This window comes from Malaclemys terrapin, chromosome 4 (genome assembly GCF_027887155.1).
Source record: "Malaclemys terrapin pileata isolate rMalTer1 chromosome 4, rMalTer1.hap1, whole genome shotgun sequence".
NCBI classification, from domain to species: Eukaryota; Metazoa; Chordata; order Testudines; family Emydidae; genus Malaclemys; species Malaclemys terrapin.
The window spans coordinates 19,604,764-19,628,213 of record NC_071508.1 but is presented as its reverse complement, the minus strand read 5'-3'; the positions used below and the strand labels follow the sequence as shown (position 1 = coordinate 19,628,213).

Sequence of the window (23,450 nt, the reverse complement as noted above, 5' to 3'; positions counted from 1 at the left end):
CTGCACTGTGTGCGGCTCGGTGGACAATAGCAGGGTGTGAGTATATGAGGCCATGGATCACTCCAAGGAAGCGACACTGGCAATAAGGACACAGCTGTTGTCCTCCACACTGCGCCGTCCAACATTAACCACAAAACCCGAGTATTATGGCAGGCATGCAAACAGAAGCAGGGAGAAGTTATGTGGTTTGTGCAGGGTCACAGAGGGAATCAGTGCCAAAACTGGGATTACAACTCCGGCTTTCCGAGCTCCCAGGCCTGTGCTCAGACTTCACCTCTACTGTATGAGCATGGTTATGAGCAGCTAGCCTGCAGGGGCATGCACAACACAACAGTAAGAGAGGGGGCCTGACTCTGCCTTCTCTTGCACCGTTCACACCTCTGCCGAGTGTAAAATCTCTATGGAATCAGAAAGCCGCTATGCCTTGCAGCTGGGGTAGCATTTTACACACTTTGCACTCATGTAAATGGCGACCTGAGGTGCAGCACAGGGAAGGACCAGGTCCAGGAGTCTTCCCGCAGGAAGCTCTGGCTTTCAGTAGCATCAAGCACACACACAACCCACTCCAAGCTCCCACTGAAGTCCTGCTGACAATCAGCCCCTGTACTGGGATTAGCCTCAGTTTGTTATTCTTCAGAGCGCTCTTGGGATCCCATCCCAGGGGAGAACAGAGGGAGGGTTGCTATGGAAACAAACTCATACCGATTTTTTTATTTTGCCTACTTCCCATGTATTTGTTGGGTTTGGTAACACATGCTGCATGCATGTTGAACCTACAGGCGGCCTAGATGGGAACATAGAAACTTTATTGTTTATTACTTGTATTGCAGTCCCCTTAGGTGCCCCAGCCATGGACCAGAACCCCACTGTGCTTGGTGCTGTACAAACACAGAGCAAAAAGACAGTCCGTGCCCCAGAGATGGACAATCTATGACAAGAGAACAGGTGAATACACACAGACAGGGGCGTCTATGGAAACAACGAGACAGTACCGATCAGCATAACGAGCAGTGGTCCCACGGTTGCCTAACTGTGTTTACAATGCTGCCCAATCATACCAAGAGGAAGACAACTGGCCAATCATTTAAACTACTCTATATTAGGGGTGGGTCAAAACTAAATCCCCGGATCCAAACTCCCCTGAAATTTGGGAAGTGTAAAACCCAGATCATCTTTGCAGCCTGGACCCATTCACTACTATTAATAAATGACTAATAAAAAGGACTAGATTAGTACAGTAGCAACCAGAAGCCCTGATTAGGACAGAAGCCTCATGTGCTGTGTGTCTTATGATGGGAGCCATATCTCATGATCTTTAACGTATTTGTCCTCACAACACCCCGGTGAGGTAAAGACGAGCTATTTTACAGGCAGGGAAATGAGGCCCAGAAACGCTAAATGACTAAACCAAAGTCACAAAAGAAATCTGTGGCAGAGAAGGGAATTGAGCCCAGGTGTCCTACGCTAGACCCCTAACCACTGGCCAACCTCTCTCTCTGCTGACTATTGTATTTTAGAGAAAGGAGAGAGAGAGAGAACAGAGATGGACAATAGAAAGGAAGGCTATTCATTGTGTGTTTGTACAGCACCTTGCACAATGGAACTCAGCTTGGTTGGGATTTTTGGGTGGTATCGCGATACACACGTTAAATAACACCAATACGAATAATACAAACCTATCTGAAATATAGAATCTATGATTTGCCTGGGGGGTTCACACAGGTAACACAAACCAAACACCATTCTTAGCTTGGATGAATTGTCAATTTCGCAAAGGGCCAGTGACAGGTCCCAAGCTTGAGATTTCAGAGAGTTTAAGGAACACTGACCAGTTCCCAGTGTGACACCTTACATCCTGATCCTGCAGAGACTTAGGCATGTGCTTAACTTTAAGTCACTGACTTCGGTGGGGCTAACCACACTGTTAAAGTTAAGCACATGTGTACGTCTTTGCAGGATTAGGGCCTTAGAGATCGCTTTTTTACTCAAGTACATTGCACTCAAAATCAATCAGGAAGAGAGGGAACAACGAGGAACCAGATCCAGTCTTGGTGTTTCATCTGCTACAATGTCACCCTCCCCTCTCTGCCTTTTTAAGTCAATTTTTACCAGGGGCTCGCAAGCTTTCCAGACTACTGTACCCCTAGCAGGCATCTGACTTGTCTTGAGTACCCCCAAGTTTCACCTCACTTAAAAAGTACTTGCTTACAAAACCAGACATAAAAATACAAGAATCGCAGCACAATATTACTGAAAAATTGCTGACTCTCTCATTTTTACCATATAAAATAAATCAGTTGGAATGTAAATATTGTAGTTACATTTCAGTGTATAGTATACAGAGCAGTATAAACAACTCATTGCCTGTATGATATTGTAGTTTGTACTGATTTCACAAGTGCTTTTTATGTAGCCTGTTGTAAAACTAGGCAAATCTCTAGATGAGTTGATGTCCCCCCTGAAAGACCTCTGCATACCCCCAGGGGTACACGTCCCCCTGGTTGAGAACCACTGATTTGTACTACCTGCCCTGCAGGGCTCCAGCACAAAGCCCACCGGGAGATATTTAAAACCAGAAATGCAGTGAATTTAGTGCTGGATTCACAGCCCTGGAGATTGGAGTCCTCTGTCCACAGCATAGCTTCCACTTCACTGTACCATCAAAGTGCTTCACCCCTGACCCGCAGGGACCCCCTCCAAAGGAGAGCTCATCCCATGGCCTGATCAGTCTCAGACTCAGAGACTTTAAGGCCAGAAGGGACTATTGTGATCATCTAGTCCTTGGAGACTGGCAACAAAAGGAGCCAGCTAGTCTCAATTTATGGTTGTGGCTTTTGTGATGCATGGGGACAACAATCCCACCTGGGAGCCAAGGGCAGAATCTGGATGATCTAACACATCTTATCCACCTCGAGTGTCCACGATTCTGTGGCTCGGCGAGTTAAAACACACTGGGTCTGCAGTTCATGGTGTGGGCACCAGGGCCGGCTCCAGCATTTTTGCCGCCCCAAGCGGCAAAAAAAAAAAAAAAAGCTGCGATCGGCACTCTACCGCCACTGCTTCATTCTTCGGCGGCAATTTGGCGGCAGGTTCTACCCTCCAGGAGGGACTGAGGGACCCGCTGCCGAATTGCCGCCGAAGAGCCGGACGTGCCACCCCTTTCCATTGGCCGCCCCAGGCACCTGCTTCCTGCGCTGGTGCCTGGAGCCGGCCCTGGCGGGCACCATGTGACCATCCACCCTCCCAAACCTCAGTAGCTCACCACAGGTTACTTGTGTCTCTGTGGGGATCTTAGATGAAGGCAGGCTCCGAAAGGGCTCCCTGAGGCATTCAGAAAAGTCAGTGAAAGCTGTGAAGCCCCAGTACGCAAACATGGGAAATACAAACGCAGCTTCAAAAACCCAGGCAGAGCCCTTCAGGACAGGTCAGCTGGACGGCTCTTCTACCAGAGCGCCAGGCAGGGGCTCTGATTGACTGCTTCTCCAGGCTCCAAGGACAGGAGAGCGAGTTGGGGCGAGAGAAGACATCTGAAAATTAAAACCTATCCATATGCCCTCGCAAATTAAAACCAGCCAAGGCATTTTTCAGTTATGGGGCTATAATCAGAGAGCACCCCACACCAACTCCCTGCACCTGGATTCTGGGGAGGCTTAGACCTGGATCTGAAACTTGCACTGTTGCCTTGGGGGATGATGGAATCCACTAAGCATGGCTCTTATCTCTCGCTCCTCCCACACTCCCCAAAGTCGGTGGGCGTCTTTCCACTGATTTTCAATGGGAGTTGCACTAGGCCCATAATTCCAGACATCAGAACTCCTCAGTATCCTTACAACTGCCTGGTACAGGGCCCCCCATCTCCTCTTGTTAAAGCCAATGGCACAATGCCCCTCGACCTCCGCGGAAGCAGGACTGGGCTAATACGCAGTATCGTGCAGGGTGAAGTTCACCCCTTGTGCCGAAGAGTCACACGAACCCTACGCAGCACTTTCTCTCATTCTGAGGACTGGAGGGACGCCCAGTCGCTGTGCTGACCCCTCTGCCCAGGGCTGAATGTCACCTGCAATGTGCTTTACAAAGGAACAAGCTCATCCTTCTGAGTCAAATGGAGCAGCCATAGTCACCCACCGGCAGCCCACGCACCATCGAGGAGCCTTGGCCCCATTTCCTTGGCAGCGGGGAAGGTTGGCCATGCAGCTGAGGGGACGTTACCTTGCGTTTCAAGATTTTCACACAGTTCTGATTTGGCTTCTCCGTTGGGTCGGAAACCTCCCTTCTGAGTGAATTTGTTGGACATGGTGGCGGCCGTCACCACCGCCTTGAGGCTGCGTTTGCGCTTGGGGACGTTCTGCTCCGGGTGGAAGAGGATGATGTACACCTTGGGCATGTAGAGCATGCCCAGCGAGACGGAGGCGCTGAGGCTCACCGAGATGGTCAGCGTCATGGTTTGGATGTACATCTGGAAGACACAAGGTAACGCGCTCAGGCCTGCGAACCCCTTCCCAGACATGTTCATCCCCCCTCCCCTCTGCAACTGCCTCTACGTCGAGAAGCATCCAACTAGGGACAAAGACAACTGAGAGGAGGGGGGGGGAATGTGGATAAAAAGATGATGGAGCAATCAATTGGGGTTGGAAACGAGGACGGATGGAGCAGATGGAGATCTGGAATAAGGCTAAATGGAAGGAAATAGGAGGGATGGAAGGTCAAACGAGCAAATGAACAATGGGATGGATACAAACATTAAAGATGGCTGTTTTGATGGGTGGGTGGGTGGAAAGTAGGGCTACAGAGGATGTGGGGTGTACAGACAGGAGGGAATAAAGGGAAAGGATGAGACGGAGAAGGGTTTCTGCTGTCTAAAGTAAGGATCTTGCATTTTGGTGGATCTGTTTTCCATAACCACCTGTTACACAGCAGAGATTAGTCTTCAGACTAAGGCCAGGAACAGGTCTCAAGTGCTCCAGTATAAACCTGGAGTAACTTAAGTGACCTCAGCACAAACATATAAAATACAGGAAGCAGCCATGTAAGCTCCCCCCAACACCCACCCATATGATCACCCCAATGTGCCTTAATGCTCTGGCAGGACTGCAGGTGAGCTTGCACAGAAGTGGCAGCCAGAGGTGAAAGGCCCCTTATCAAATTGAGCCCTCCAGCTCTTCTCCAGAGCAGGACGCAAGACATTTCAGCTTCCACTCCGCATGCCTGTGGAGCTGCTGGAAGGGGGTGGGGCGGGGGAAGAGTTGTTGGATTTAACCTAGAGATGGGATCAATCCAGCCAATCAAAATCGGCATCTCCAGCGCTTTGCTGGAATGAGGGTGTGTTATGTTGTGCCCAGTTTATCAGAGTATTAGCAGTGCTGGGGTGGGATCAGTACCTCCGTCACTTCACCACGGGAGTCAGCAATGTGGACTCTTGGGGAGGCTGAGGGGGGGGAGGGTGCTGCTGGCATGCGAATGGTTTCATTGCCCTGGGAACGTGATTGCACCAACAGGTTAGCATCCCCAGGGCTTGGTTCATCACTTCAGAGGAGTGGGGAAGTCAGATCGAAATAGTTCAGCTCTGAGAAGGAAACCGAGAAGGTAGGGGGGATACTTGAGCATCGAATGGGAGTCAGGACTGAAATCATTATGGGATACTTTGGGTGGGAGAAGACAGAAGTACAGATATTTAATGTGTGCATCGAAACACAGAAGAACATCATTTGCCTGCCATTACGGGGGCCTCGGGCACAGGTGCACCTCAGTCCCTTCTCTTCTCTCGCTGTGGCACAGAACAGTCTAGTCTCCTGAGGGCTGTCATTGGTTGGTCTAGTTTCCGTTGTTGGGTTTAAGGTGCAGGCGCTGGGGGATCTTGTTGGCCTGTGATGTACAGGAGGTCAGACTGGATGATCTGGTGGCCCCTTCTGCCCTTAAACTCTGTGACTCTATCTGGCCTCATCTCAGGGACCAGCGTGTAGGAAAACAACGTATCATTTTGCACACTACTGATGAAGGCATGGTCGGGTAGCTACTGCAGGGCTCTGGGCATCAGGACTCCAGGGTTCTATTCCCATTTCCGACACTGACAGGCTGTGTGATTGGAGGCAAGCCGCTTTCCACTCGCTGTACCACCGTTTCCCCCATCTGAAAAATGAGGCTTCTGATCCTGGAACTTCCCCACTCCTCTAAGCCACTTTGTGGTTGACAGATACACTCTAGTAGTGCAACGCATCGCTGGGCAGAAACCACCGACAGCCCTCCCCATACAGCATCAGTACAGACATAGCAAGCCGACTTGTCAAGGCATCAGTGGCAAACACAAAGTTTAGAAAGCCCTAGAATCACTCAAGAGAGAGACGCAGAGTCCTCCCGCCCACACACCTCTACTACACACATCCCCTCTCGGAACAAGACTCTTAAACCCACGTCTGCACATACCATTGGCAACAGATAGGGGCTCAGATACCCCTGCAAAGGGCATGGTATGGAAACCTTACTACAGAAACACATACATGCCGCTCTAGCACCCACATGCTCCCTTCTCCTTGTGCATATAGATGCGGCCCTGTCTTCTTTCAACAGGTAATTCTCATTCACCAGCTTGCTCCCTGAGCCGTTGGAATGTTAGTCACATATTACACATCGACGTAGCCTTTCTGCAGTCAAAACTAATTTCACGCTCACTGTCCAGGACTAACGGTGACAGATGTTTTGCAAAATGAAAGCCCATTAATCTGACTGTAGAATAATCCATTTTTCAATGGAAAGGGCTTGGCAGGCGCCTCGCAAGCTGGAGATGTGTCAATCAGTCGGCATCAAGAGGGGGAGCACCCACATCTGGCCCTATCGCAACAAGGGGGCAGGGCCGGGCAACCCCATGGAACCCCGGTTACATGTCCCTCCTCCCTGCTCAGCCCCCTTTTTGGCATCATCTTCCACTTTCATCTCCCCACCCCGACCACAAGTTCTGGATTTCAGGCCGGCTCCAGATTTGTTCCCAGCTGTGAACTCCAGTTGCTACCAAGGATTCAGACGAGGCTCAAGGCGGCTTTCCAACTTCACCCTCTGGCTCAGCTGCGGCACGGTGTCTGCTTTATAATAATTTCTTGTGTGGATTTTAGCCCTGGCAATAGGCATGAAGGTTGACAGCACTTAGACAGTGCAGTCCTGGTTGATGGCCCACGGATTAGGGCACTAGCCTGGACTCAGGAGACCCAGCTGCAGTTCTCTGCTTTGCCACAGATTTCCTGGGAAACCTATGGCAACTCAGGGTGCGACTCGCGAAGGTATTTAGGCACCTAACTCAATTAATGGGAGTTAGGTGCCTAAATACCTTTGCGAATCCACCCTTAGCCTGGCTGGGACTGTTGTAGGGCTCGAAGAGTCAGGACTCCTGGATGCTATTCCCATTTCTGCCACTGACAGGCTGGTTGATTATGGGCAAGTCATTTCCCCAGTTGCTCTGTGCCTCAGTTTCTCCATCTGTACAAACGGGTTTATAGCACTTCCCTATCTCACAGGGGTGTGGAGAGGAGAACTACGCTAAAAATTGTGAGGTGCACAAATACGACGGTAAAGGGACTTTATAAGCACCTGAGAGAGAGAGAGAGAGATAGATTAGCAGTGGCACTAGCTCACCTGCACTGATCTTTGACACTGTGTTTCAAACTGAGCTGGAGGGAGCCCCATATATGGGACAGAAAGGAGTTTGGTGTCCATGGCTCATGCACTCCTCAGCTTCTCTTCTGAGACAGCCAGGGTGCTGGGGGGGGAAGGGGGGTTGCGAGTGAGCCTGGCTGCTAGGACATGCAATTTCCATACAAAAGGGCCAAGAATTCCAAAATTCCCCAGGCTGTTAGAGCCCTGTCTGGCAGGCCGCTTTGGAAAAACCACCCGGTTAGGAAAAATTCTGCTTCTCTCTTGTATTTTCCCTGCCTCTCTTCCCCTCTTTTGGCTACTAAGGACAATTTTGCATGAAAAAGCATCTTCCATTTATCTGGTCCCAAAGCAGTTTAGCAGACTGGATAGGCCAAGACTGACTCTCGCCCCTGGTACGTAGAAAACCAATGCCCCAGCATGCCCTGGGGGCTGCCATACAGGTTGGGGGCTGCCATTTTCCAGTGTGATTTAAAACCAAGGTCCTGACCACTCATGGTGATGTCAGATCCCATGGTACTTTTCACAGCAGTACAGGCGTTAACCCTGTGTGTTGCCTGAATACCAGTTTACACTGGTGCCTACATTCTTTAGGAACAGGATGGATATGAGTTAACTCATCTCAAATAGGGGCCATCAGACAGCCACCGGCTTGCTCCATTTCTGCTCACTACTGTCCTAGGCTAACATTGAACTAGTGACCAGATCCAGAGTGGGACTGGTGACAGGAATGGAATAATGCAGAACTTGGGGAGAAGGGGGAGTGAAAGCATCAGATAGTCATTTGGGTCAAAATTTTCACAAGTGGACAGCAATTGTGGCTGTCTCAACAGCTCAAACGGAGACACCTCGGTGTGATTTTTGGAAGTGCTGAGACTCCCAGTGCCAACTGGGTCCAAACATTCTCCCCTGGCTGCACTTCTCCTAAGGTTCCTGCTTTAGGCCCGCTCAGCTCACGTCCTAGATCTTGCTGGCCAGACAGTCACTGACACTCCTTGTAGAACCTCCCCTAGAATCCTGGTGTCCTGACTGTCAGACGCCCGCTCTGTCAGACCCCAATCCCTGTGGACCAGAGCAGTTCAGCTGATTGCAAACAAAAGCCCTGCCGTTCTAGCAATGTAGCCTGCATGAGCCTCACCTGCTGAGCAACATTACCCCACTGTGGGGGTCAGCAGAAGGGAGGCACACCCGCAGCAGGCTCAAGATACCTGACAAGGTTTGCTGAAGTCCGGACAGATGTGGAGCGGTGGAAATCATCAGCTTTCATTAATGCTCCTCTCAGCTCTCTCATCCATAATTCTCCCTTCGTGCTTGATGGATGCCTTTCAACGGGATTCAGATCAGCAGAGATTCATTGTTGCTTCCAAGTCCTAAGACCCCAGGCCTCCTGGGGCCAGAGTGCAGCAAACCTGCCACTCCATATTGTTGCTGCAAACGGACAGCTGCAGCCGTGACTGGTTTTTGTTCCCCCCTCATTTTCTCTCCAGACTCAGACCCAGCACAAGCATCGTGGTGGAGGCAGAAATGCAGCAATTACCGTGTTTCCTGCCTAGGCCTATATATCAACTCCCACCTGAATTTTAGACTCTTGGGTGTTAAGTGCAGATGGATGGCACTGGAGGTTAGAATGTCTCAGGCTGCCTCAGTGCAAGCTTCCCACAACCAGTTCTTTTGGTGCACCTCCTTCTTGGTCTGCAGCACCCTGTTACCACAGTCCTGGGCTCCCACACAGCTCTACCAATGCCCCTCAACCCTGACCAGCACTGGCCCTCATTGAATACATACAGTTCTGCCAATGCACCTCACCGTTGACAAACAACTCCCCTTACCCCCCCTAATCCTGAGCAGAGCCTGCCTGCCATGTCTTTGAACAATATGCTGGTTTTTGCAGACTAATGTCAACTGGGGATTAGACAGAGACCCAACAAACCCATTCTGTTTGTGACCCAAAACACAGTTCATGGACCAAACTTTCTGCTCTGAGTTACACAGTCCCAGGGCCTTTCTCCAGGTTGCACTCCCCTCCGCAACCCTATCTGCCGTACCATCTCCCGCCTTCCACAAACCATCCTTTTCCAGGAGGCTCGAAACTATGAGCCTCTTAAACCTTTACACACAAAGAACATTAGAAACAAACAGCAACAAAATGATGTTGCCTCCAAGCCATGAGCACCAGGCCATCAAGTCGCTCTGGATATACATCAGTTTAAGTAAGGTACGAACCTGGCTTCAAATCAAGCACCCAGAAAGGCAGGCAGGTTGGAAACCGATAGCGTCTGGAAAGATGTTCCACATATCTAATTCAGCAGTACGTGCCGGATCCCAAATCCAGTGAGGCAAATGGGAAGCCTCCAATTAATTTCAACTGGCTTGGGATCAGATCAGTGCAATAAAGGACAGGCCTGCTAAGACAGCAAAGTATGTTGGCTAAGGAAGAAAGAACAGATCAAGATCAACACACAGGCTGGAGGGGGAAGTGAGACACTATACAAGACCTAAGCCCTGCGCTCAAAGTAACGAGGAGTGTGACTGATTTCCAGACGCTCTGAAAGACTTTCCCAGCGACTGATTAATCCCCATGAGCTCTGGTGATGCATATAATCCAATACTCTCTGAATGTCCCCACAAACACACACACACACCACAAACAACAACAACAAAAGGGGTCAGTACAAATTGCTACGTGTGTCATGTACAAAAGGGGACCCATGTCGAGATGACTGGAGCATTATCTCTGCATGCCAGGCCCATGTTGGGCTGTTAGCAGCAATTAATACAACAGGCAGGGGAAGGGGAAAACAAAAAGTTATTTGGATTCGCTAGCCATGAGGGACTCCAGGGGAAACAGCAGCTTAATGATTTCACTGTCAGCCAGGAGCTGGGCGGTTGGACCAGGCTGGCAGCCTTAAAGGGACGCTGTCAAGACAGACATTATGGGCCACATCCCCACCTGCTGTAAATGGATGTAGCTCCATTGCATGGAAAGGGTCAGATTGATTCCCCCAGCTGCTTTAAATGGATTGAATTCCATTGTTGCCCAGGGCCCTGATCCCCAGCTGGTATCAATCAATGTACGTTAGCTGCTGGTCTGACTCTACAGGCCACTTTCTGCTCATGCTTACCCCACTGCAAATCCCGATTCATTCCCATAAAGTCAAGGGATCTCATTCTCCTCTCACCAGTGTAACTCCATCCACTCCAGTTTCACTTACACCAGTGAAAGCAAGAGCAGACTCTATAGATTTATAGCAGGGTAATTAACTGAGAGCAAAGTTTGCCCACCGGGACCAAACTTGTGCTTGGTGGCACTCCCCATTGAGCTCAGGGATTCATTTGGCCCCGTATTGCTAATAACTCCTTAGCTGACCCAGATGAAAGGATTTTAAAGCTCTAACTAAAGAATCCCTTAAGTTCTGGAACACTGTTTGCATCCACTCCATTTGGGGCAGCTGCGCTGGTCAACTACATTTGCATTCAGAATCCTTAGGCCAAATCCTCAATTCGTATAAATCAGTGTAGCACCACTGACCTTTTTCTCTGCTGACTTGGGGTGGCCAAGACGGGGCACGCTGTTCAAGGAGAGCGCATGCAATTATGGGATTGTCAGTATTATTTTGTCTCCCACGCCGTACCTCTGCTAACATTCGGTTTGCTTCTTTGAGCACTGCTGTGCCTTGAGCAGAGCTTGACATTGTGCTGGCCACAACGATGCCCTGGTCTTTTTCCTGAGTGGTTACAGTTGCATTTAAGACTCAGCAAAGTGTGGGACTAGTTCAAGCTATTCCCTCTAGCACACATCACCTTGCATTTGTCTCCTCTGGATTTCATCTCCTAGCCTGCTGGCCTTTCACCTAGCTTTATAAGAGCCCTCTGAAACTCCCCACGTCCTTTCTAGCCTTGATGAACATCAGTAACTTTGTCTCCCCTTCCTGTTCGCCTCCTTTTCCAGATCAATGATAAATATATTAAACAACACTGGACCTAGCACAGAACCTTGAGGCACCTTGCTGGTAACCTTCTGCCATACTGGAAATTGACCACTAATTGCTAGCCTTTGTTCCCTGTCTCTTAGCCTGTTTCTGATCCGCGACAGTACTTTGCTTCCCACTCCGGGACAACTTAGCTTCCTTAATAGCCTCTTGGCAGGAACTTTGTCCGAGGCTTTTAAAAAGTTATATCTTCCAACTCTCCCTTATCCACTGGTTTGTCTTGTACTCAGAGTGACTCAGCCCACAGAGATGAGCTGCTGCGGTTGCTGCACTGAGCCAGTCGAAGCTGGCCTGGGCTCTTTTCAAGTGCAACCCGGAAGATTGTGCATTGAGTTGATCCAGCCTGGGGGTTTTAAAGGACTGGAACACTGCAGTGAGGTCAGCCAAGTCACAGCCTGCGGATGAATCGCAGATGAAACAAATCACACTATGGGCCAGTCCAAGGGGATCCAAGAGCTGCACTGAATCCAGTAGGATACCAAGGCTGCAAAGCCTGTGAGTGACTTACCAAGAGCAGGTGCAGCCCACCCTTCCAGAGCAGGGGCTCTCAACCCAAAATCCTGAACTGGTGCCAGGGGGTCATGACCACCATGCCCCTCCCACATTGTTAAATTGGAGCATGATCCTGGCTAGATGGAGAGGGGTGTGTCCCCCTGTATGGAAAAAGTGGAGAACCATTGCTCTAGGGAATGTGTCTAGTGGTTAAAGCAGGAGACCTGGGTTCTGTTCCCAACTCTGCAGCCTGGCTCTGCGCCTCAGTTTCCCCACCTGTACAATAGGAATAAAATCCTGACCTACCTCCCAAGGGGAGCATGAAACTGGATTAATTAAAGGGAGGGCCACAGAGGGAGCCTATGGGAGAGCTGGGAATGGCACCCCAGCTATATCTACCACCCGTATATTTGTGTGGTGACCGCGTGGTTCAGAGCCGCCTTACCTAGGGGCCTGAGATCTTTTGATGTGCCTGCCTACATCATCCTCTATGTATCCAATAAGTGCTGGCTGCACCCAAGGAGGCGGGAGAGCAAAGGATCCCATCTCTGATCCCATCCCAGACCATGATGTAGTTTAGAATAGCCTCAGGGATACTCTAAATTAGATCAGGCCTTCCCAAGGGTCATTAATGCAGCCGGGGATCATTGTATCACAAAGGTACCCCAGCCATGCCCCTTCCTTCTGGCCACTTCCCTTGGGGCAGAGCCTTGGAAGGGGGTAGCCAAGCCAATTAAGCAGGAATGGCACCAAGAGGCCACACAGCAACCCAGCCACTGGGAACATTCAAACAGCCAAGTCCTCTATTTTCACCTGGCTCAGCCCTGTTCTCCTTCCCCTCCCTCCCCTGTGCTCTCTTCACTCAGCCCAACCCCCTTGTCTGGCTGCCGCCCCATCCCATTCTGCCCTGCTCCCTTGCCAGTCCCAGGGCCTTTCTCCAGGTTGCACTCCCCTTCGCAACCCTATCTGCCGTACCATCTCCCGCCTTCCACAAACCATCCTTTTCCAGGAGGCTCGAAGCTATGAGCCTCTTAAACCTTTACACACAAAGAACATTAGAAACAAACAGCAACAAAATGATGTTGCCTCCAAGCCATGAGCACCAGCCTCCTAAGGGCTTGAGCTAAAGCCCACTGACTTCAAAAGGAGTCTTCCCATTGGCTCCAATGGAGTCTAGATCCAAACCTAAGTGACTGCATAATCCCCCTGCACTCTTCTTGGTCACGGAGTCATACATTTTAAGGCTAGAAGGAAGCATTGTGTCTGACCACCTGCAGAACACAAGTCACATCACTTCCCTGAATTAATTTCTGCTTTAGGCCCAATAGCAGCGGTTAAACGAAAATAGTCTTTTAGGAAAAACATCCAATCTGGATTTTAAAACTTCCAGCGATGGAGAATTCTCCACAAACCCTGGTAAGTTGTGCCAATGGCTAATTCCCCTCCCTGCTAAAAAAATTCCACCTTATCTCTAGTCTGAATTTGCCTTGCTCCAGCTCCCAGCCATTAGTTCAGCTCCCACAGTCCCCATCGCCTGGCCAACTGCACAGCGCCCATCTCTGGTGCTGCTAATCCGCTGCCTGTCATCAGCACTCAATTCACTTTAAAAGCTACAGAGTAGTCAGATGGCCTCAGATCTAGTGTAAATGTGTGCAACACATGGGAGGTCAAATGGGGACACAGGCATGGTAGGAGGTTGAGCCAGGGGAGCTAATAAGTGGAACAAATAGTTAAATCTCCACTGGATGCTTTTACATGGATACTCATCCATCAAATCCTTTGTATCATTACCCCTCTGAACCCATCCCTTAGACATTCTATCTTGGGGCTCTGGTGATATGGACAAGCCATGCAAGAGCCCCTTTCATGATTTCATTGACGGAACAAGGATAATGGTCTCAAGTTGCAGTGGGGGAGGTTTAGGTTGGATATTAGGAAAAACTTTTTCACTAGGAGGGTGGTGAAGCACTGGAATGGGTTACCTAGGGAGGTGGTGGAATCACCATCCTTAGGGGTTTTTAAGGCCCAGTTTGACAAAGCCCTTGCTGGGATGATTTAGTTGGGAATTGGTCCCGCTTTGAGCAGGGGGTTGGATTAGATGACCTCCTGAGGTCCCTTCCAACCCTGATATTCTAGGATTCATTTCACCAAGAGCCCTTGTGCAACAAACAAGTGGCCACATTTTATCCTCTTCTCTCTGTCTGTGAAAGCAAATGTGATAAACAGAGAAATTTACAATGACTCTGCTCTTCGGCTTCTGCCTTATCGGAACAGGAAATTGTCTCATTCTTTAGATCCTCTGTTATTGCTATTTCTGTAATCCGCTGGGATCTGCAGGGATAAGAGGCTCCTTTGAGAAAGGGCTCGGGGACTTGTTATAACAATATGCCGCCTCCATCCAAAGTTGTAGACACAGGGTGAGAGGAAAAAAAAAAGGTAAAATAAAATTGAGATCTCATCTGACTCCTTCAGTAGAAAACAATGAGCCAGCTTTGCTCGGGTAACTCCGATGGGACTTGAGCACAGATGCTTTGAGGAAGCATCTAGGGTTTAATCTCAGCCACCGGCAGCAAAACACTTTGTGTGCGTGCATACCTCCCCTACTCCCTTTCCCCCCCACCCACCATGAAGCCATTTTAAGGGGGCATCCTTAGATCTGGGGAGCACTATATTATTTGTGTTGTGGTAGCACCTAGAGGCCTCATCTAAGATCAGGGCTCCACTGTGCAAGGCGCTGTTCGTACACGCCCCCTAAGAGACGGTCCCCTACCCCAATGAGTTTACAATCAAACAGATGAAGGATTATCATCCCCAGAGGCACATGAATGCTAAGTGATGTGCCCAAGGTCACACAGGGAACCCATGGCAGAGCTAAGAACTGAACCCCTGTTTCCCAGGCTGGCACTGTAACCTCAAAGCCATCCTTTCTCTCAGCTTCCTCCTCTGATAGTAGTAGACTCCAGTTCCACCATCTATACCTGCAACAGAGGGCCCAAGGTTGAAATAGCATGCTCAATAAGCCTTGGTTTAGCGTGCAGAACGGCAGAGGCCTAGATCCACAGACAGATGGGCAGAGGGCTAAGGTGCGATACCACCTGTGCGGAGCAGCTGCTGCTATGTATGAGCACTGGGTGTAGCTGGGGAACCCAAAGGGTCACACGGCCAGGCAGGGCAGAGCAGAGCAGAGCAGAGAGCTGTGAGGCACAGGCTCCAGGTTCACGTGCTGTTAGACAGATGCAAAGATAAGAAGGAAAGAACTTCTTTGTTTAAACACAAGCTCCCGTGGAGAAGAGCTCGCCGGCCGTCACTCCGAACTTGAACAGAACTCCTCGACTCCGGGGGGTGGCCAAAAAAGCTTCATTCACATTTTTTGCCCAGTTGGGCCCAGGAGCGTGCAGAAGACTGGTCTACGCGCATCTTCCGCCCCCAGCTGCAGAGCAAAGAGATGCAGGGCCCGGTTTCCCACCTGGGTGTAATGGTGGAGAAAGCAGAGATCCGGGGGTGGAGGCGAGAGGAGACTCAGGCCCCTCGGACATTTGTAAATGCTCAGGGAAGCGCTGGTGCAGCATCTGAAATTCAAAGTGCTTTATCTGAGGAAGCAAAGGGAATGTCGGCCCCTGCCGGGATTTAGCTGTGAAATTCAAGCAGGGGCAGAGGGACTGTCAAAGAGATGCCAATTTTGACCATCTTCCGACTGGGATTGTCGAATGGAAACTAAGGGAGTTAGGCACTCCGTCTTTCTTCATCTCCCGTGGAAATATCAAGTTAGTCTCCCTCCATCCATACCAAGCAGGTGCGTCCCAGAGCCGACCGTCCCCAGCAGGGGAGCGCACGCATGAAGGAAACTGTTCTCTGACAGGTCAGTGGCTGCAGAGGGAGTGGGTATACTTTAACGAGAAGGGCGGCTGTGTTGCCTCCAAAGGGAGCTGGGGACAGCACGGTGCTAGCCTCTAATAGGCTCGTTAGCAGCCTGAGTGCTGAGGAACCCGGCACCGTACCAGCCCCGAAAGGGAGGCGAGCCTTATTGTCGAATTGCTACTTGACAGCCAGCTTTTGGCAGCCCTAAATTATCCCATGACAAGCGGCAGCGAGGAGGTGAGCAACCTTGCGCATAATCTACAATCATTATCATTTCCATCTTTATTACCCACAGTGTGCCGAGCACATTACGGCAGCTTTAAGGGAGCTTTTGTTTTGCAATAATTCCTTAAGAAACCTGCTTTCTTGTTAGTATCTCCCCTGCCAGCTCATCAAAATGGAAATGCTGCTCGAGGCTCCATTTATTTTCTTTAATTCGCCTTCCTACTTTTAACCGGAGCAGCTGGGCTTGGTAGCAAATCTCACCTCTGGAACGTGGCACTGGAAGGTTTAAATAGCACGCTCTGGTGCCCTGGTAGGTGCCATCTCCTCAGGAGGGATGTTTAACCACATGCACCAGAGAAAAGGATCTCCATTTAAGAGCTCATGGCAGGTTTCAAAAGGACTGCAGGGACAAACCCGGTGCCCAGAGCTGGCACTCCTCCACGATGTAACAGGTTCTAATGTCCAAGCCTTCAAGGAGCCGCTACTGAGTTCAAGGCGCCACTGTGTCTCCCTACACAAGTGTTACTCCACCACAACAGCTGGCGCAAAGGCAGACAGGAGGGCACGTTCTGGCACTTCTCTGAGTGCAGGTTCTGGATCAAGGGAAATTCCTCCACCGGCCCAGTCTGGTGCAACAACCACCACCAGCAACTCCCAGAAAGTGCCTGCAGAAGCCTCTGCAATGGGGGGTGGACGTAGCACGTCATGGCACGTGCAGCATCTTCAGAAGAGCACACGGGAGAGCAGAGGCCAGAGCGGGGGTGGAGCAGGTGGACCCTGCAGTAAAAATCAGTGAGGGTGACAGCAATGTGATGGGAGGAGCAGGGCTGAATCTATTACCTTTACACCCCTGCCTACCATCTCCAGCTCTGGGAAGTGCCCTGAGATACTATCAGGCACAAGAGGCACCGAGAAAAGACCAAGTCTGATTAAGCTTCCCACTCCTGCAAGAGGGAATCCAAGATGGCAGCCAGGATGGAAGAAAGCAAGATGGGAAGGGCTCATCGGTTACAGATTTCAGAGGGACGAGAGCATAAAGGTTCATTGTCACAGACCACAAAAGCTGGGGCAGGGAGCGTTAGTGGTGGTAACTTTGAAACTGGACTTCTTTTCTGGCTGGGAGAGGGAATTTGGTCAGCTCCATGGACAGAGATTTTCTTTATCAAATTCAGGATGCTCATTCTCACTTCATTACAAAGGAGGTTTCTTTAGAGCTGACTTTATGATGAGAAAGTTGCTACCATCAATAGAGAAATACAGAGATGCCATAGACAGATAGATACTATACAGAAACCATCCACAGAAGCTGTGGACAGACATCCAGATAGACAGACGCCATCAGAGACAGAAATCTTAGACACACAGATACTATATTACATGGACACACACCATCAATAGGTAGATACATACCTAGACAGATAGCTAGCTAGACATATAGATAGATACTATCGATAGACACAGACACCTAGACTAGCCAGACAGATGCCATTGACAGACACCATACAGATACCACCGATAGATGCTGCAGGCAGACAGACAGGCACCTAGCTAGCTAGACAGACAGATAATTACAATCTCAATCTCAATATTTCATTTTCGATAGCATTTCTCACCCACACTGCTGACACAGTGACACTCCTAGAGGATAATAGGCACCCAGAGTCATAGACACAGCTATTGAAAATGTGACACTCCACTACAGAGAAGAATTCTAGGTTTCTAGTATCACGCAGGGTATAGCGAATGCTGATCAGTGCCTCCTTTTTGATATCCCTCCCACCGCCCATAGTACTGCTCAATGACGTTAATAACCATTGGTTATTGCAGTACATCATAGTACTGGAGTTAAAGATGAGCAACCAGGCTTAGATCGTCTCCCCAAGATGAACAGAGCAGAATATCGGAAGCAACACACACTTTCATAAGGAACAATACTCTTCATTAACCACGCTCCTTTGAGACTATGATTCCTAACACTGGTCTGTCTGTATTACGGCTGAAGTTCTGGCCCAACTTGCTTCTATCTGCACTGACTGCACAGTTGCCTTTAACATCATGTTAGTCAGCAGGACTCCTTGGAGTCATGGCCTGACACCACGTAATTTGCTACTGTAGACAAGGGCCAGGAGTGATGGTGCCTGGCGCAAGAGGGTTACATTTTCCGCTTGCCCTGGTCCCTGCTACCAGATGTGCTCTCTGTCCCCCACCACAGCCAAGCGGAGGAATTTGTCACAGGAGCTTGTGTTGCCAAAACATGCAGGTGTTAATTAAAATCACAGCAACCCAGTAATCGAGAGAGAAACAGCAGAGTCAAGGGGCTGTTTTTCTTTTCCTCGTTGTCTCTCTCCCCAGATCTCCTGGGCTGGTAATGCCGAGAGTGTCGCTGTTACGCAACTTCCCTGTTTTTCAGGGAGTTTTACTGCTGGGCAGAGGCGCCCGAATGGCAACCCTGGAGCCCTCTGTATATACACAGGGCGTGGGAAGTGGCATGGCAAGCTTCCCGGGTGCACCCTGTGCCTTGAAACTATCCAGTGAGTCAGATGGGGGGCTTATTGCACAGAAGTTGGGGCGGGGGGGGGAGGGGAGAAGAGAGGATGAATGGAAGCAGAAGAGGACAAGGCAGAGAGGAGGTAGATCCAGGTACTGCTCCCACTGTCTCCTGGCGTGACCTCAGCCAAGTCACTTAAGGTCTGGCTCCGCTTCCAGCTGGAGACGTCAATCCCAGCTTGAGGAGATGCACTAGCTCTGATCGAGCTAGCCTGCTAAAAAGTGGGGTTGCCACGGTGGGCTGAGCAGCAGGAGGGGCTAGCCACCCCAAGCGGGATCCCATCCAACAGGCTGGCGTGTATTTGGGGTAGCTCACCCCTTCTGCTCCCAGGGCTACCCTTCGGTTTCTAGCACAGCAGCTCACTCAGAGCGAATGCGGGCGTGTCTCCTCAAGCCGGAAGGGACACCTTCAGCTCCCCGTGCGGATGCAGCCTAAATCTCTCGCTGCCTCAGTTCCCCATCTGTACAACCAGGAGAACGGTCCTTCTTTGGTCTGTCTTGTCCATTTCAATTTTCAGCTTTCAAGGAGAGACAGTCCCTGCCCTGGGGGTATTACAGGACCCGGCACAACGGGGCTAGGCACCAGCAGAACACAAACAAGTCAGCCCAGTTAGCAAGCAGAGAAGAGGAGCTAAGGGTCTCATTCTCATCTCCCATTTGAAGAGAGTGAGGGGAGACCGGGCTCCATGGGTGCATCCATTCCTTGACCTGTCTGTTGAGGCTGCCAGTCACAAGGGTGGCTACTGAAAAGCTTTCGACGCTGGGCTGAGACCTGACTATTTGCACTTGTGCTGGAGGGTTATGAGATCCTTTGGGCTTGGGAGGTGGCATGTTTTCAATGCCCCACACTTAGTGTTAGGAGGACATAGCTCACCTCCAGGCTGAGCTTAATACCAGACAAATGGGACGGTATTTACCTACCGCAGGCTGTGAATCTCCCCAGGATTCCCAGCAGAATTACCAGCCATTAGCTGTGTTTCCAGAAATGAAGTTACTCTAGGGCTGAGGCAATGGGGGGCAGCCAGAACACATGTAGCAGCAGGACACCTGGCCCCCTTACAGCTTCTGCTCAGAGCCTGGCAATGGCAGCCGTCACTACCAGCGGCACATCCCATTTCTCAGCACCAGGGACATTAAAACAGTCCGGGAGATGTTGAGTCACCCCCATCCCTCGAGAGGCTCAAGCTGTAGCAGCTCGTCCTTTTAGCTCTGGAGATCCCCAGCTCAATCCCCACTGTGTCATCCAAGATGGCGGCCGTCACACGAGTGGGGGATCATCCGGCCGGAGAGGGGGACCTATAACACACGTTCACCAGTGATGAACCAGTCCATCCGGAGGGCATGTATAGGTTGGGTAGGGGGGCCTTTGCATCTGGCTTTGGTCAGCGTTAGGGCAGCAGGGTATATTATGGGCACTGCCAATAACTACGGGGGTGAGGGCACAGCCATGAACCATCTGGGAGATCTCCCACCCATGCCCACTTTGTCTGAACACAACAGCAGCCAGACTCCAGATTTGCTGGGATGCTCAGGCTGGGGAGAGGGTTGTGATACCCATCAATTGTGGGAGCAGGAATCTTCAGGTGCCAGGGAGAACCGTGCCCGGCTATCTCACTCACCCAGGCTCTGCCTCCGTCAGACTCCCTGCATCCTGGGCCAGAGTCCTGTATGCGACAACTTCAGCCAGCCCAGCCCAGTAGGACCCACAATGCCTGCCTTTCAACACAGCCTTGTCTGACAGGGAGGAGATGGGTGGGGGGATGAGAGAGAGAGAATATTGGGGAAGAGAAAATAATAAAGAGAGACACACACAGGGAGAAGGAAACGAGGGGAGTGAAAGAAGAGCACAAGAAAGATGGAGTGAAAGACAGAAGGTGCCGGGGGAAAAGAAGACAGAGCAAGAGGGAGAACCAGCAAAGGCAGTGAGTTCAGTCTAGTCTGGCAGGTCTCCAGTGGGAGGGGGAGCTCCCTTACCCACTGAGATCTCGAATCCAGAAGGCTCACAGGGGGAAACCATCACACCTCTCTCTGGACATGTTGCTCCCCGCACCGTGCGTTCTTATCCTGTTACCTTTCAGCAAAGCGGGGGACATGGGGCATGAACCAAAACCACAGGCTTCCCCTCACCCCCTCCCTCTTACCTTTTCCGCCGACTGTGACGTCCCAAAAAATATGGGGATGAAGGCTAACCAGACGATGCAGGTCGTGTACATGGTGAACCCGATGGGTTTGGCTTCATTAAAGGTCTCCGGAACCCCGCGGGTCTTAATGGCGTACACAGTGCACGTCACCATGAGGAGCATGCTGTATCCGAGCAAACAGATGAGGGACAGGTCGGAAATGTCACATTTGAGGATACCCCGGGCAAAGAGGGGGTCCGTAGTCCGCTGATCCTCATAGTCAATGATGGAGTGAGAGGGATCCACAATGAACCAGATGCAGACGCCCATCAGCTGCAGAGAGATGAGGCTGAAGGTGATGACCAGCTGGGAGGCGGGGCTGATGAAGCGAGGGGCGCTGACCGACTTCTTGCCCTGCTCGAAGATGCGGTAGATGCGGTTGGTCTTGGTGAGCAGGGCCGCGTAGCTGATGCTCATGCCCAGCCCCAGGAAGATACGCCGCAGCGAGCAGGTGCCCATGCCGGGTTCGGCGATCATCAGGAAGGTGGTGGCATAGCAGAGGAAGATGCCCGTCAGCAGCACGTAGCTGAGCTCCCGCCCCGAGGCCTTGACGATGGGCGTGTCGTTGTAGCGCACGAACGTCACCACCACAAAGAGGGTGGCGATAATGCCCATGAGGGCGATGAAGACGGGCACCACGGCCCAGGGCGAGCTCCACTCCAGCTTCACGATGGGGATGGGGACGCAGCTGGTGTGGTTCTCATCAGGGCGCTCGTTAAAGCGGCACATCTTGCAGTGGAACTCGTCCAGCTGGTACTGGTAGCCGTCGCAGCGCTCGCAGTGCCAGCAGCACGGGATGCCCTTCACCAGCTTCTTCCTCTCGCCCGGCTTGCACGGCTGGCTGCAGATGGAGCTGGGGAGCTGGTGGGCCCCCCCAGGCCAGTGCATGCGCTCTATCTGCGGGAAGAGAGAGGAGAGGCCTCGCTGATCAACAACGAACTCAGCCCTTTGAGTGTACAAGGGGCTGGTAACACTGACTTGCTCTAAGCACAGTGTGGGCAAGTGTTGGGTGAGCTTGCCTCAGTCACCGGTAGCCTAAGGGCTTGTCTACTTGGGGAGTTTAAGCAGGATTAAAGCAAGTTAAAATCGAGTTAGTCCACTTTATCATTTGTGTGCCTGCAATGCTACTGAAAACTACTTTGGCAGTCTCCCAACGGCTACCCCACACTGCTTTGTGGGCGACCTTTACTGATCTCCCCAGCTCAGGGGTCAAGTTGACCGGATGTCCCCTCCCCAATATGTATGATGGGATGATGCTACATTTTGTCCATACATGACAACAGTTGTGATAATACCCAAGAAGCCCTATAGCATGCCTCGAGCGGCAGTGTGGAGCCAGGCCGAGATGCTGGATCCCATCAGGAGCTGGGGAGAAGCACGATGCTGGAAGCTCTCATGCCAGCCACTGCAATAAAGACCTTTTTTGTGGACATTGCTGGGCAGATGACTGCGAGGGGCTATGGCCAGGATGCCGAACAGCGCTAGATGAAGAGCAAACAGCTCAGGAGAATATACATTAAAACAAGAGATGACAGGAAACGGTCCGGTGGGAAAAATGCAACTGGTCCATTTTTTGAGGAGCTGGACAGGACTTTGCATAATTACGTGACCACTCAACCCAGGCAGATAGTGGAGCCTCCTGCTCACTAACACCCCCTTTCCCCTCCAAGGATAACCAGCAAGACTCATTGGAGGATGAGCTCAAGAGGCCAATGAAGAAATCTCCATGGAAAGACAGGATCTCTTCGGGACCAAGTACCCTGATGCCAGCTATGTAGAAGACAAGCCCCATTTCTGCCCTGCAGCAATCAACCCCAATTCCTAGGCAGCACAGCCCAGACCGGAACTCAGGAGGCTGATCCTACGGAGGGAACCTCAGCATGTACATTTTAATTATTATTATTTTTTAAATAATGAAATATTTAAATTTCAATGTATTATGAGGATGCCATCCTACTGTGCTAGCTTCCATTCTAGGCGCCTCATGGCCACCGCCATTGTAGGCAGGTGTGAGGGAGAAGCCTTTCTGAGGTGGAGGTCCACGCTTCCCTCTGTTGATCCACATTTTCTGTTCAGGCCCCTGGCTCCCCTTTCCAAAATGGCGGCTCTGCTGGCTGGGCTATCAACCTCCATCTCATGCTAAAGCCCCAACTATTGCCTGTTCTCAGACCCACATTTTAGAGGGCACATGCCCATACCTATTTTCTTTTCCCCTTCCCTCAGTTGTCCTGCAAGGCAAACGCCTGCCCTCCCCCTCACTGTCTGCCAGTTCAAAATGGCGGCCGGCAACATGGTGCAGCTGTGGCCTCTACCCCATCACCACCTGTGGCAGATTTGCTTAATGCCTATGCCTAGGGAGATTGTGGAATCTCCATCACTGGAGATTTTTAAGAGCAGGTTAGACAAACGCCTGTCAGGGGTGGTCGAGTTAATACTTAGTCCTGCCACAAGTGCAGGGGACTGGACTAGATGACCTCTCGAGGTCCCTTCCAATCCTATGATTCTATAATGGAAACACCCC

The 23,450-nt window shown here is 50.9% G+C and overlaps 1 protein-coding gene across 2 annotated transcripts in view; it reads right to left on the bottom strand.

The window, feature by feature from the left end:
- The window catches only part of GRM4 (glutamate metabotropic receptor 4), a 217,030-nt gene that overhangs the window by 10,211 nt on the left and 183,369 nt on the right, over positions 1-23,450 (bottom strand). For both annotated transcript variants that reach the window (XM_054024794.1, XM_054024795.1), the window contains exons 9-10: positions 20,891-21,826; positions 4,210-4,456 (exon numbers count right to left, since the gene is read on the bottom strand). In XM_054024794.1, coding sequence (XP_053880769.1) covers positions 4,210-4,456; positions 20,891-21,826 — 1,183 coding nt within the window. The remainder of the gene's footprint in view (positions 1-4,209; positions 4,457-20,890; positions 21,827-23,450) is intronic.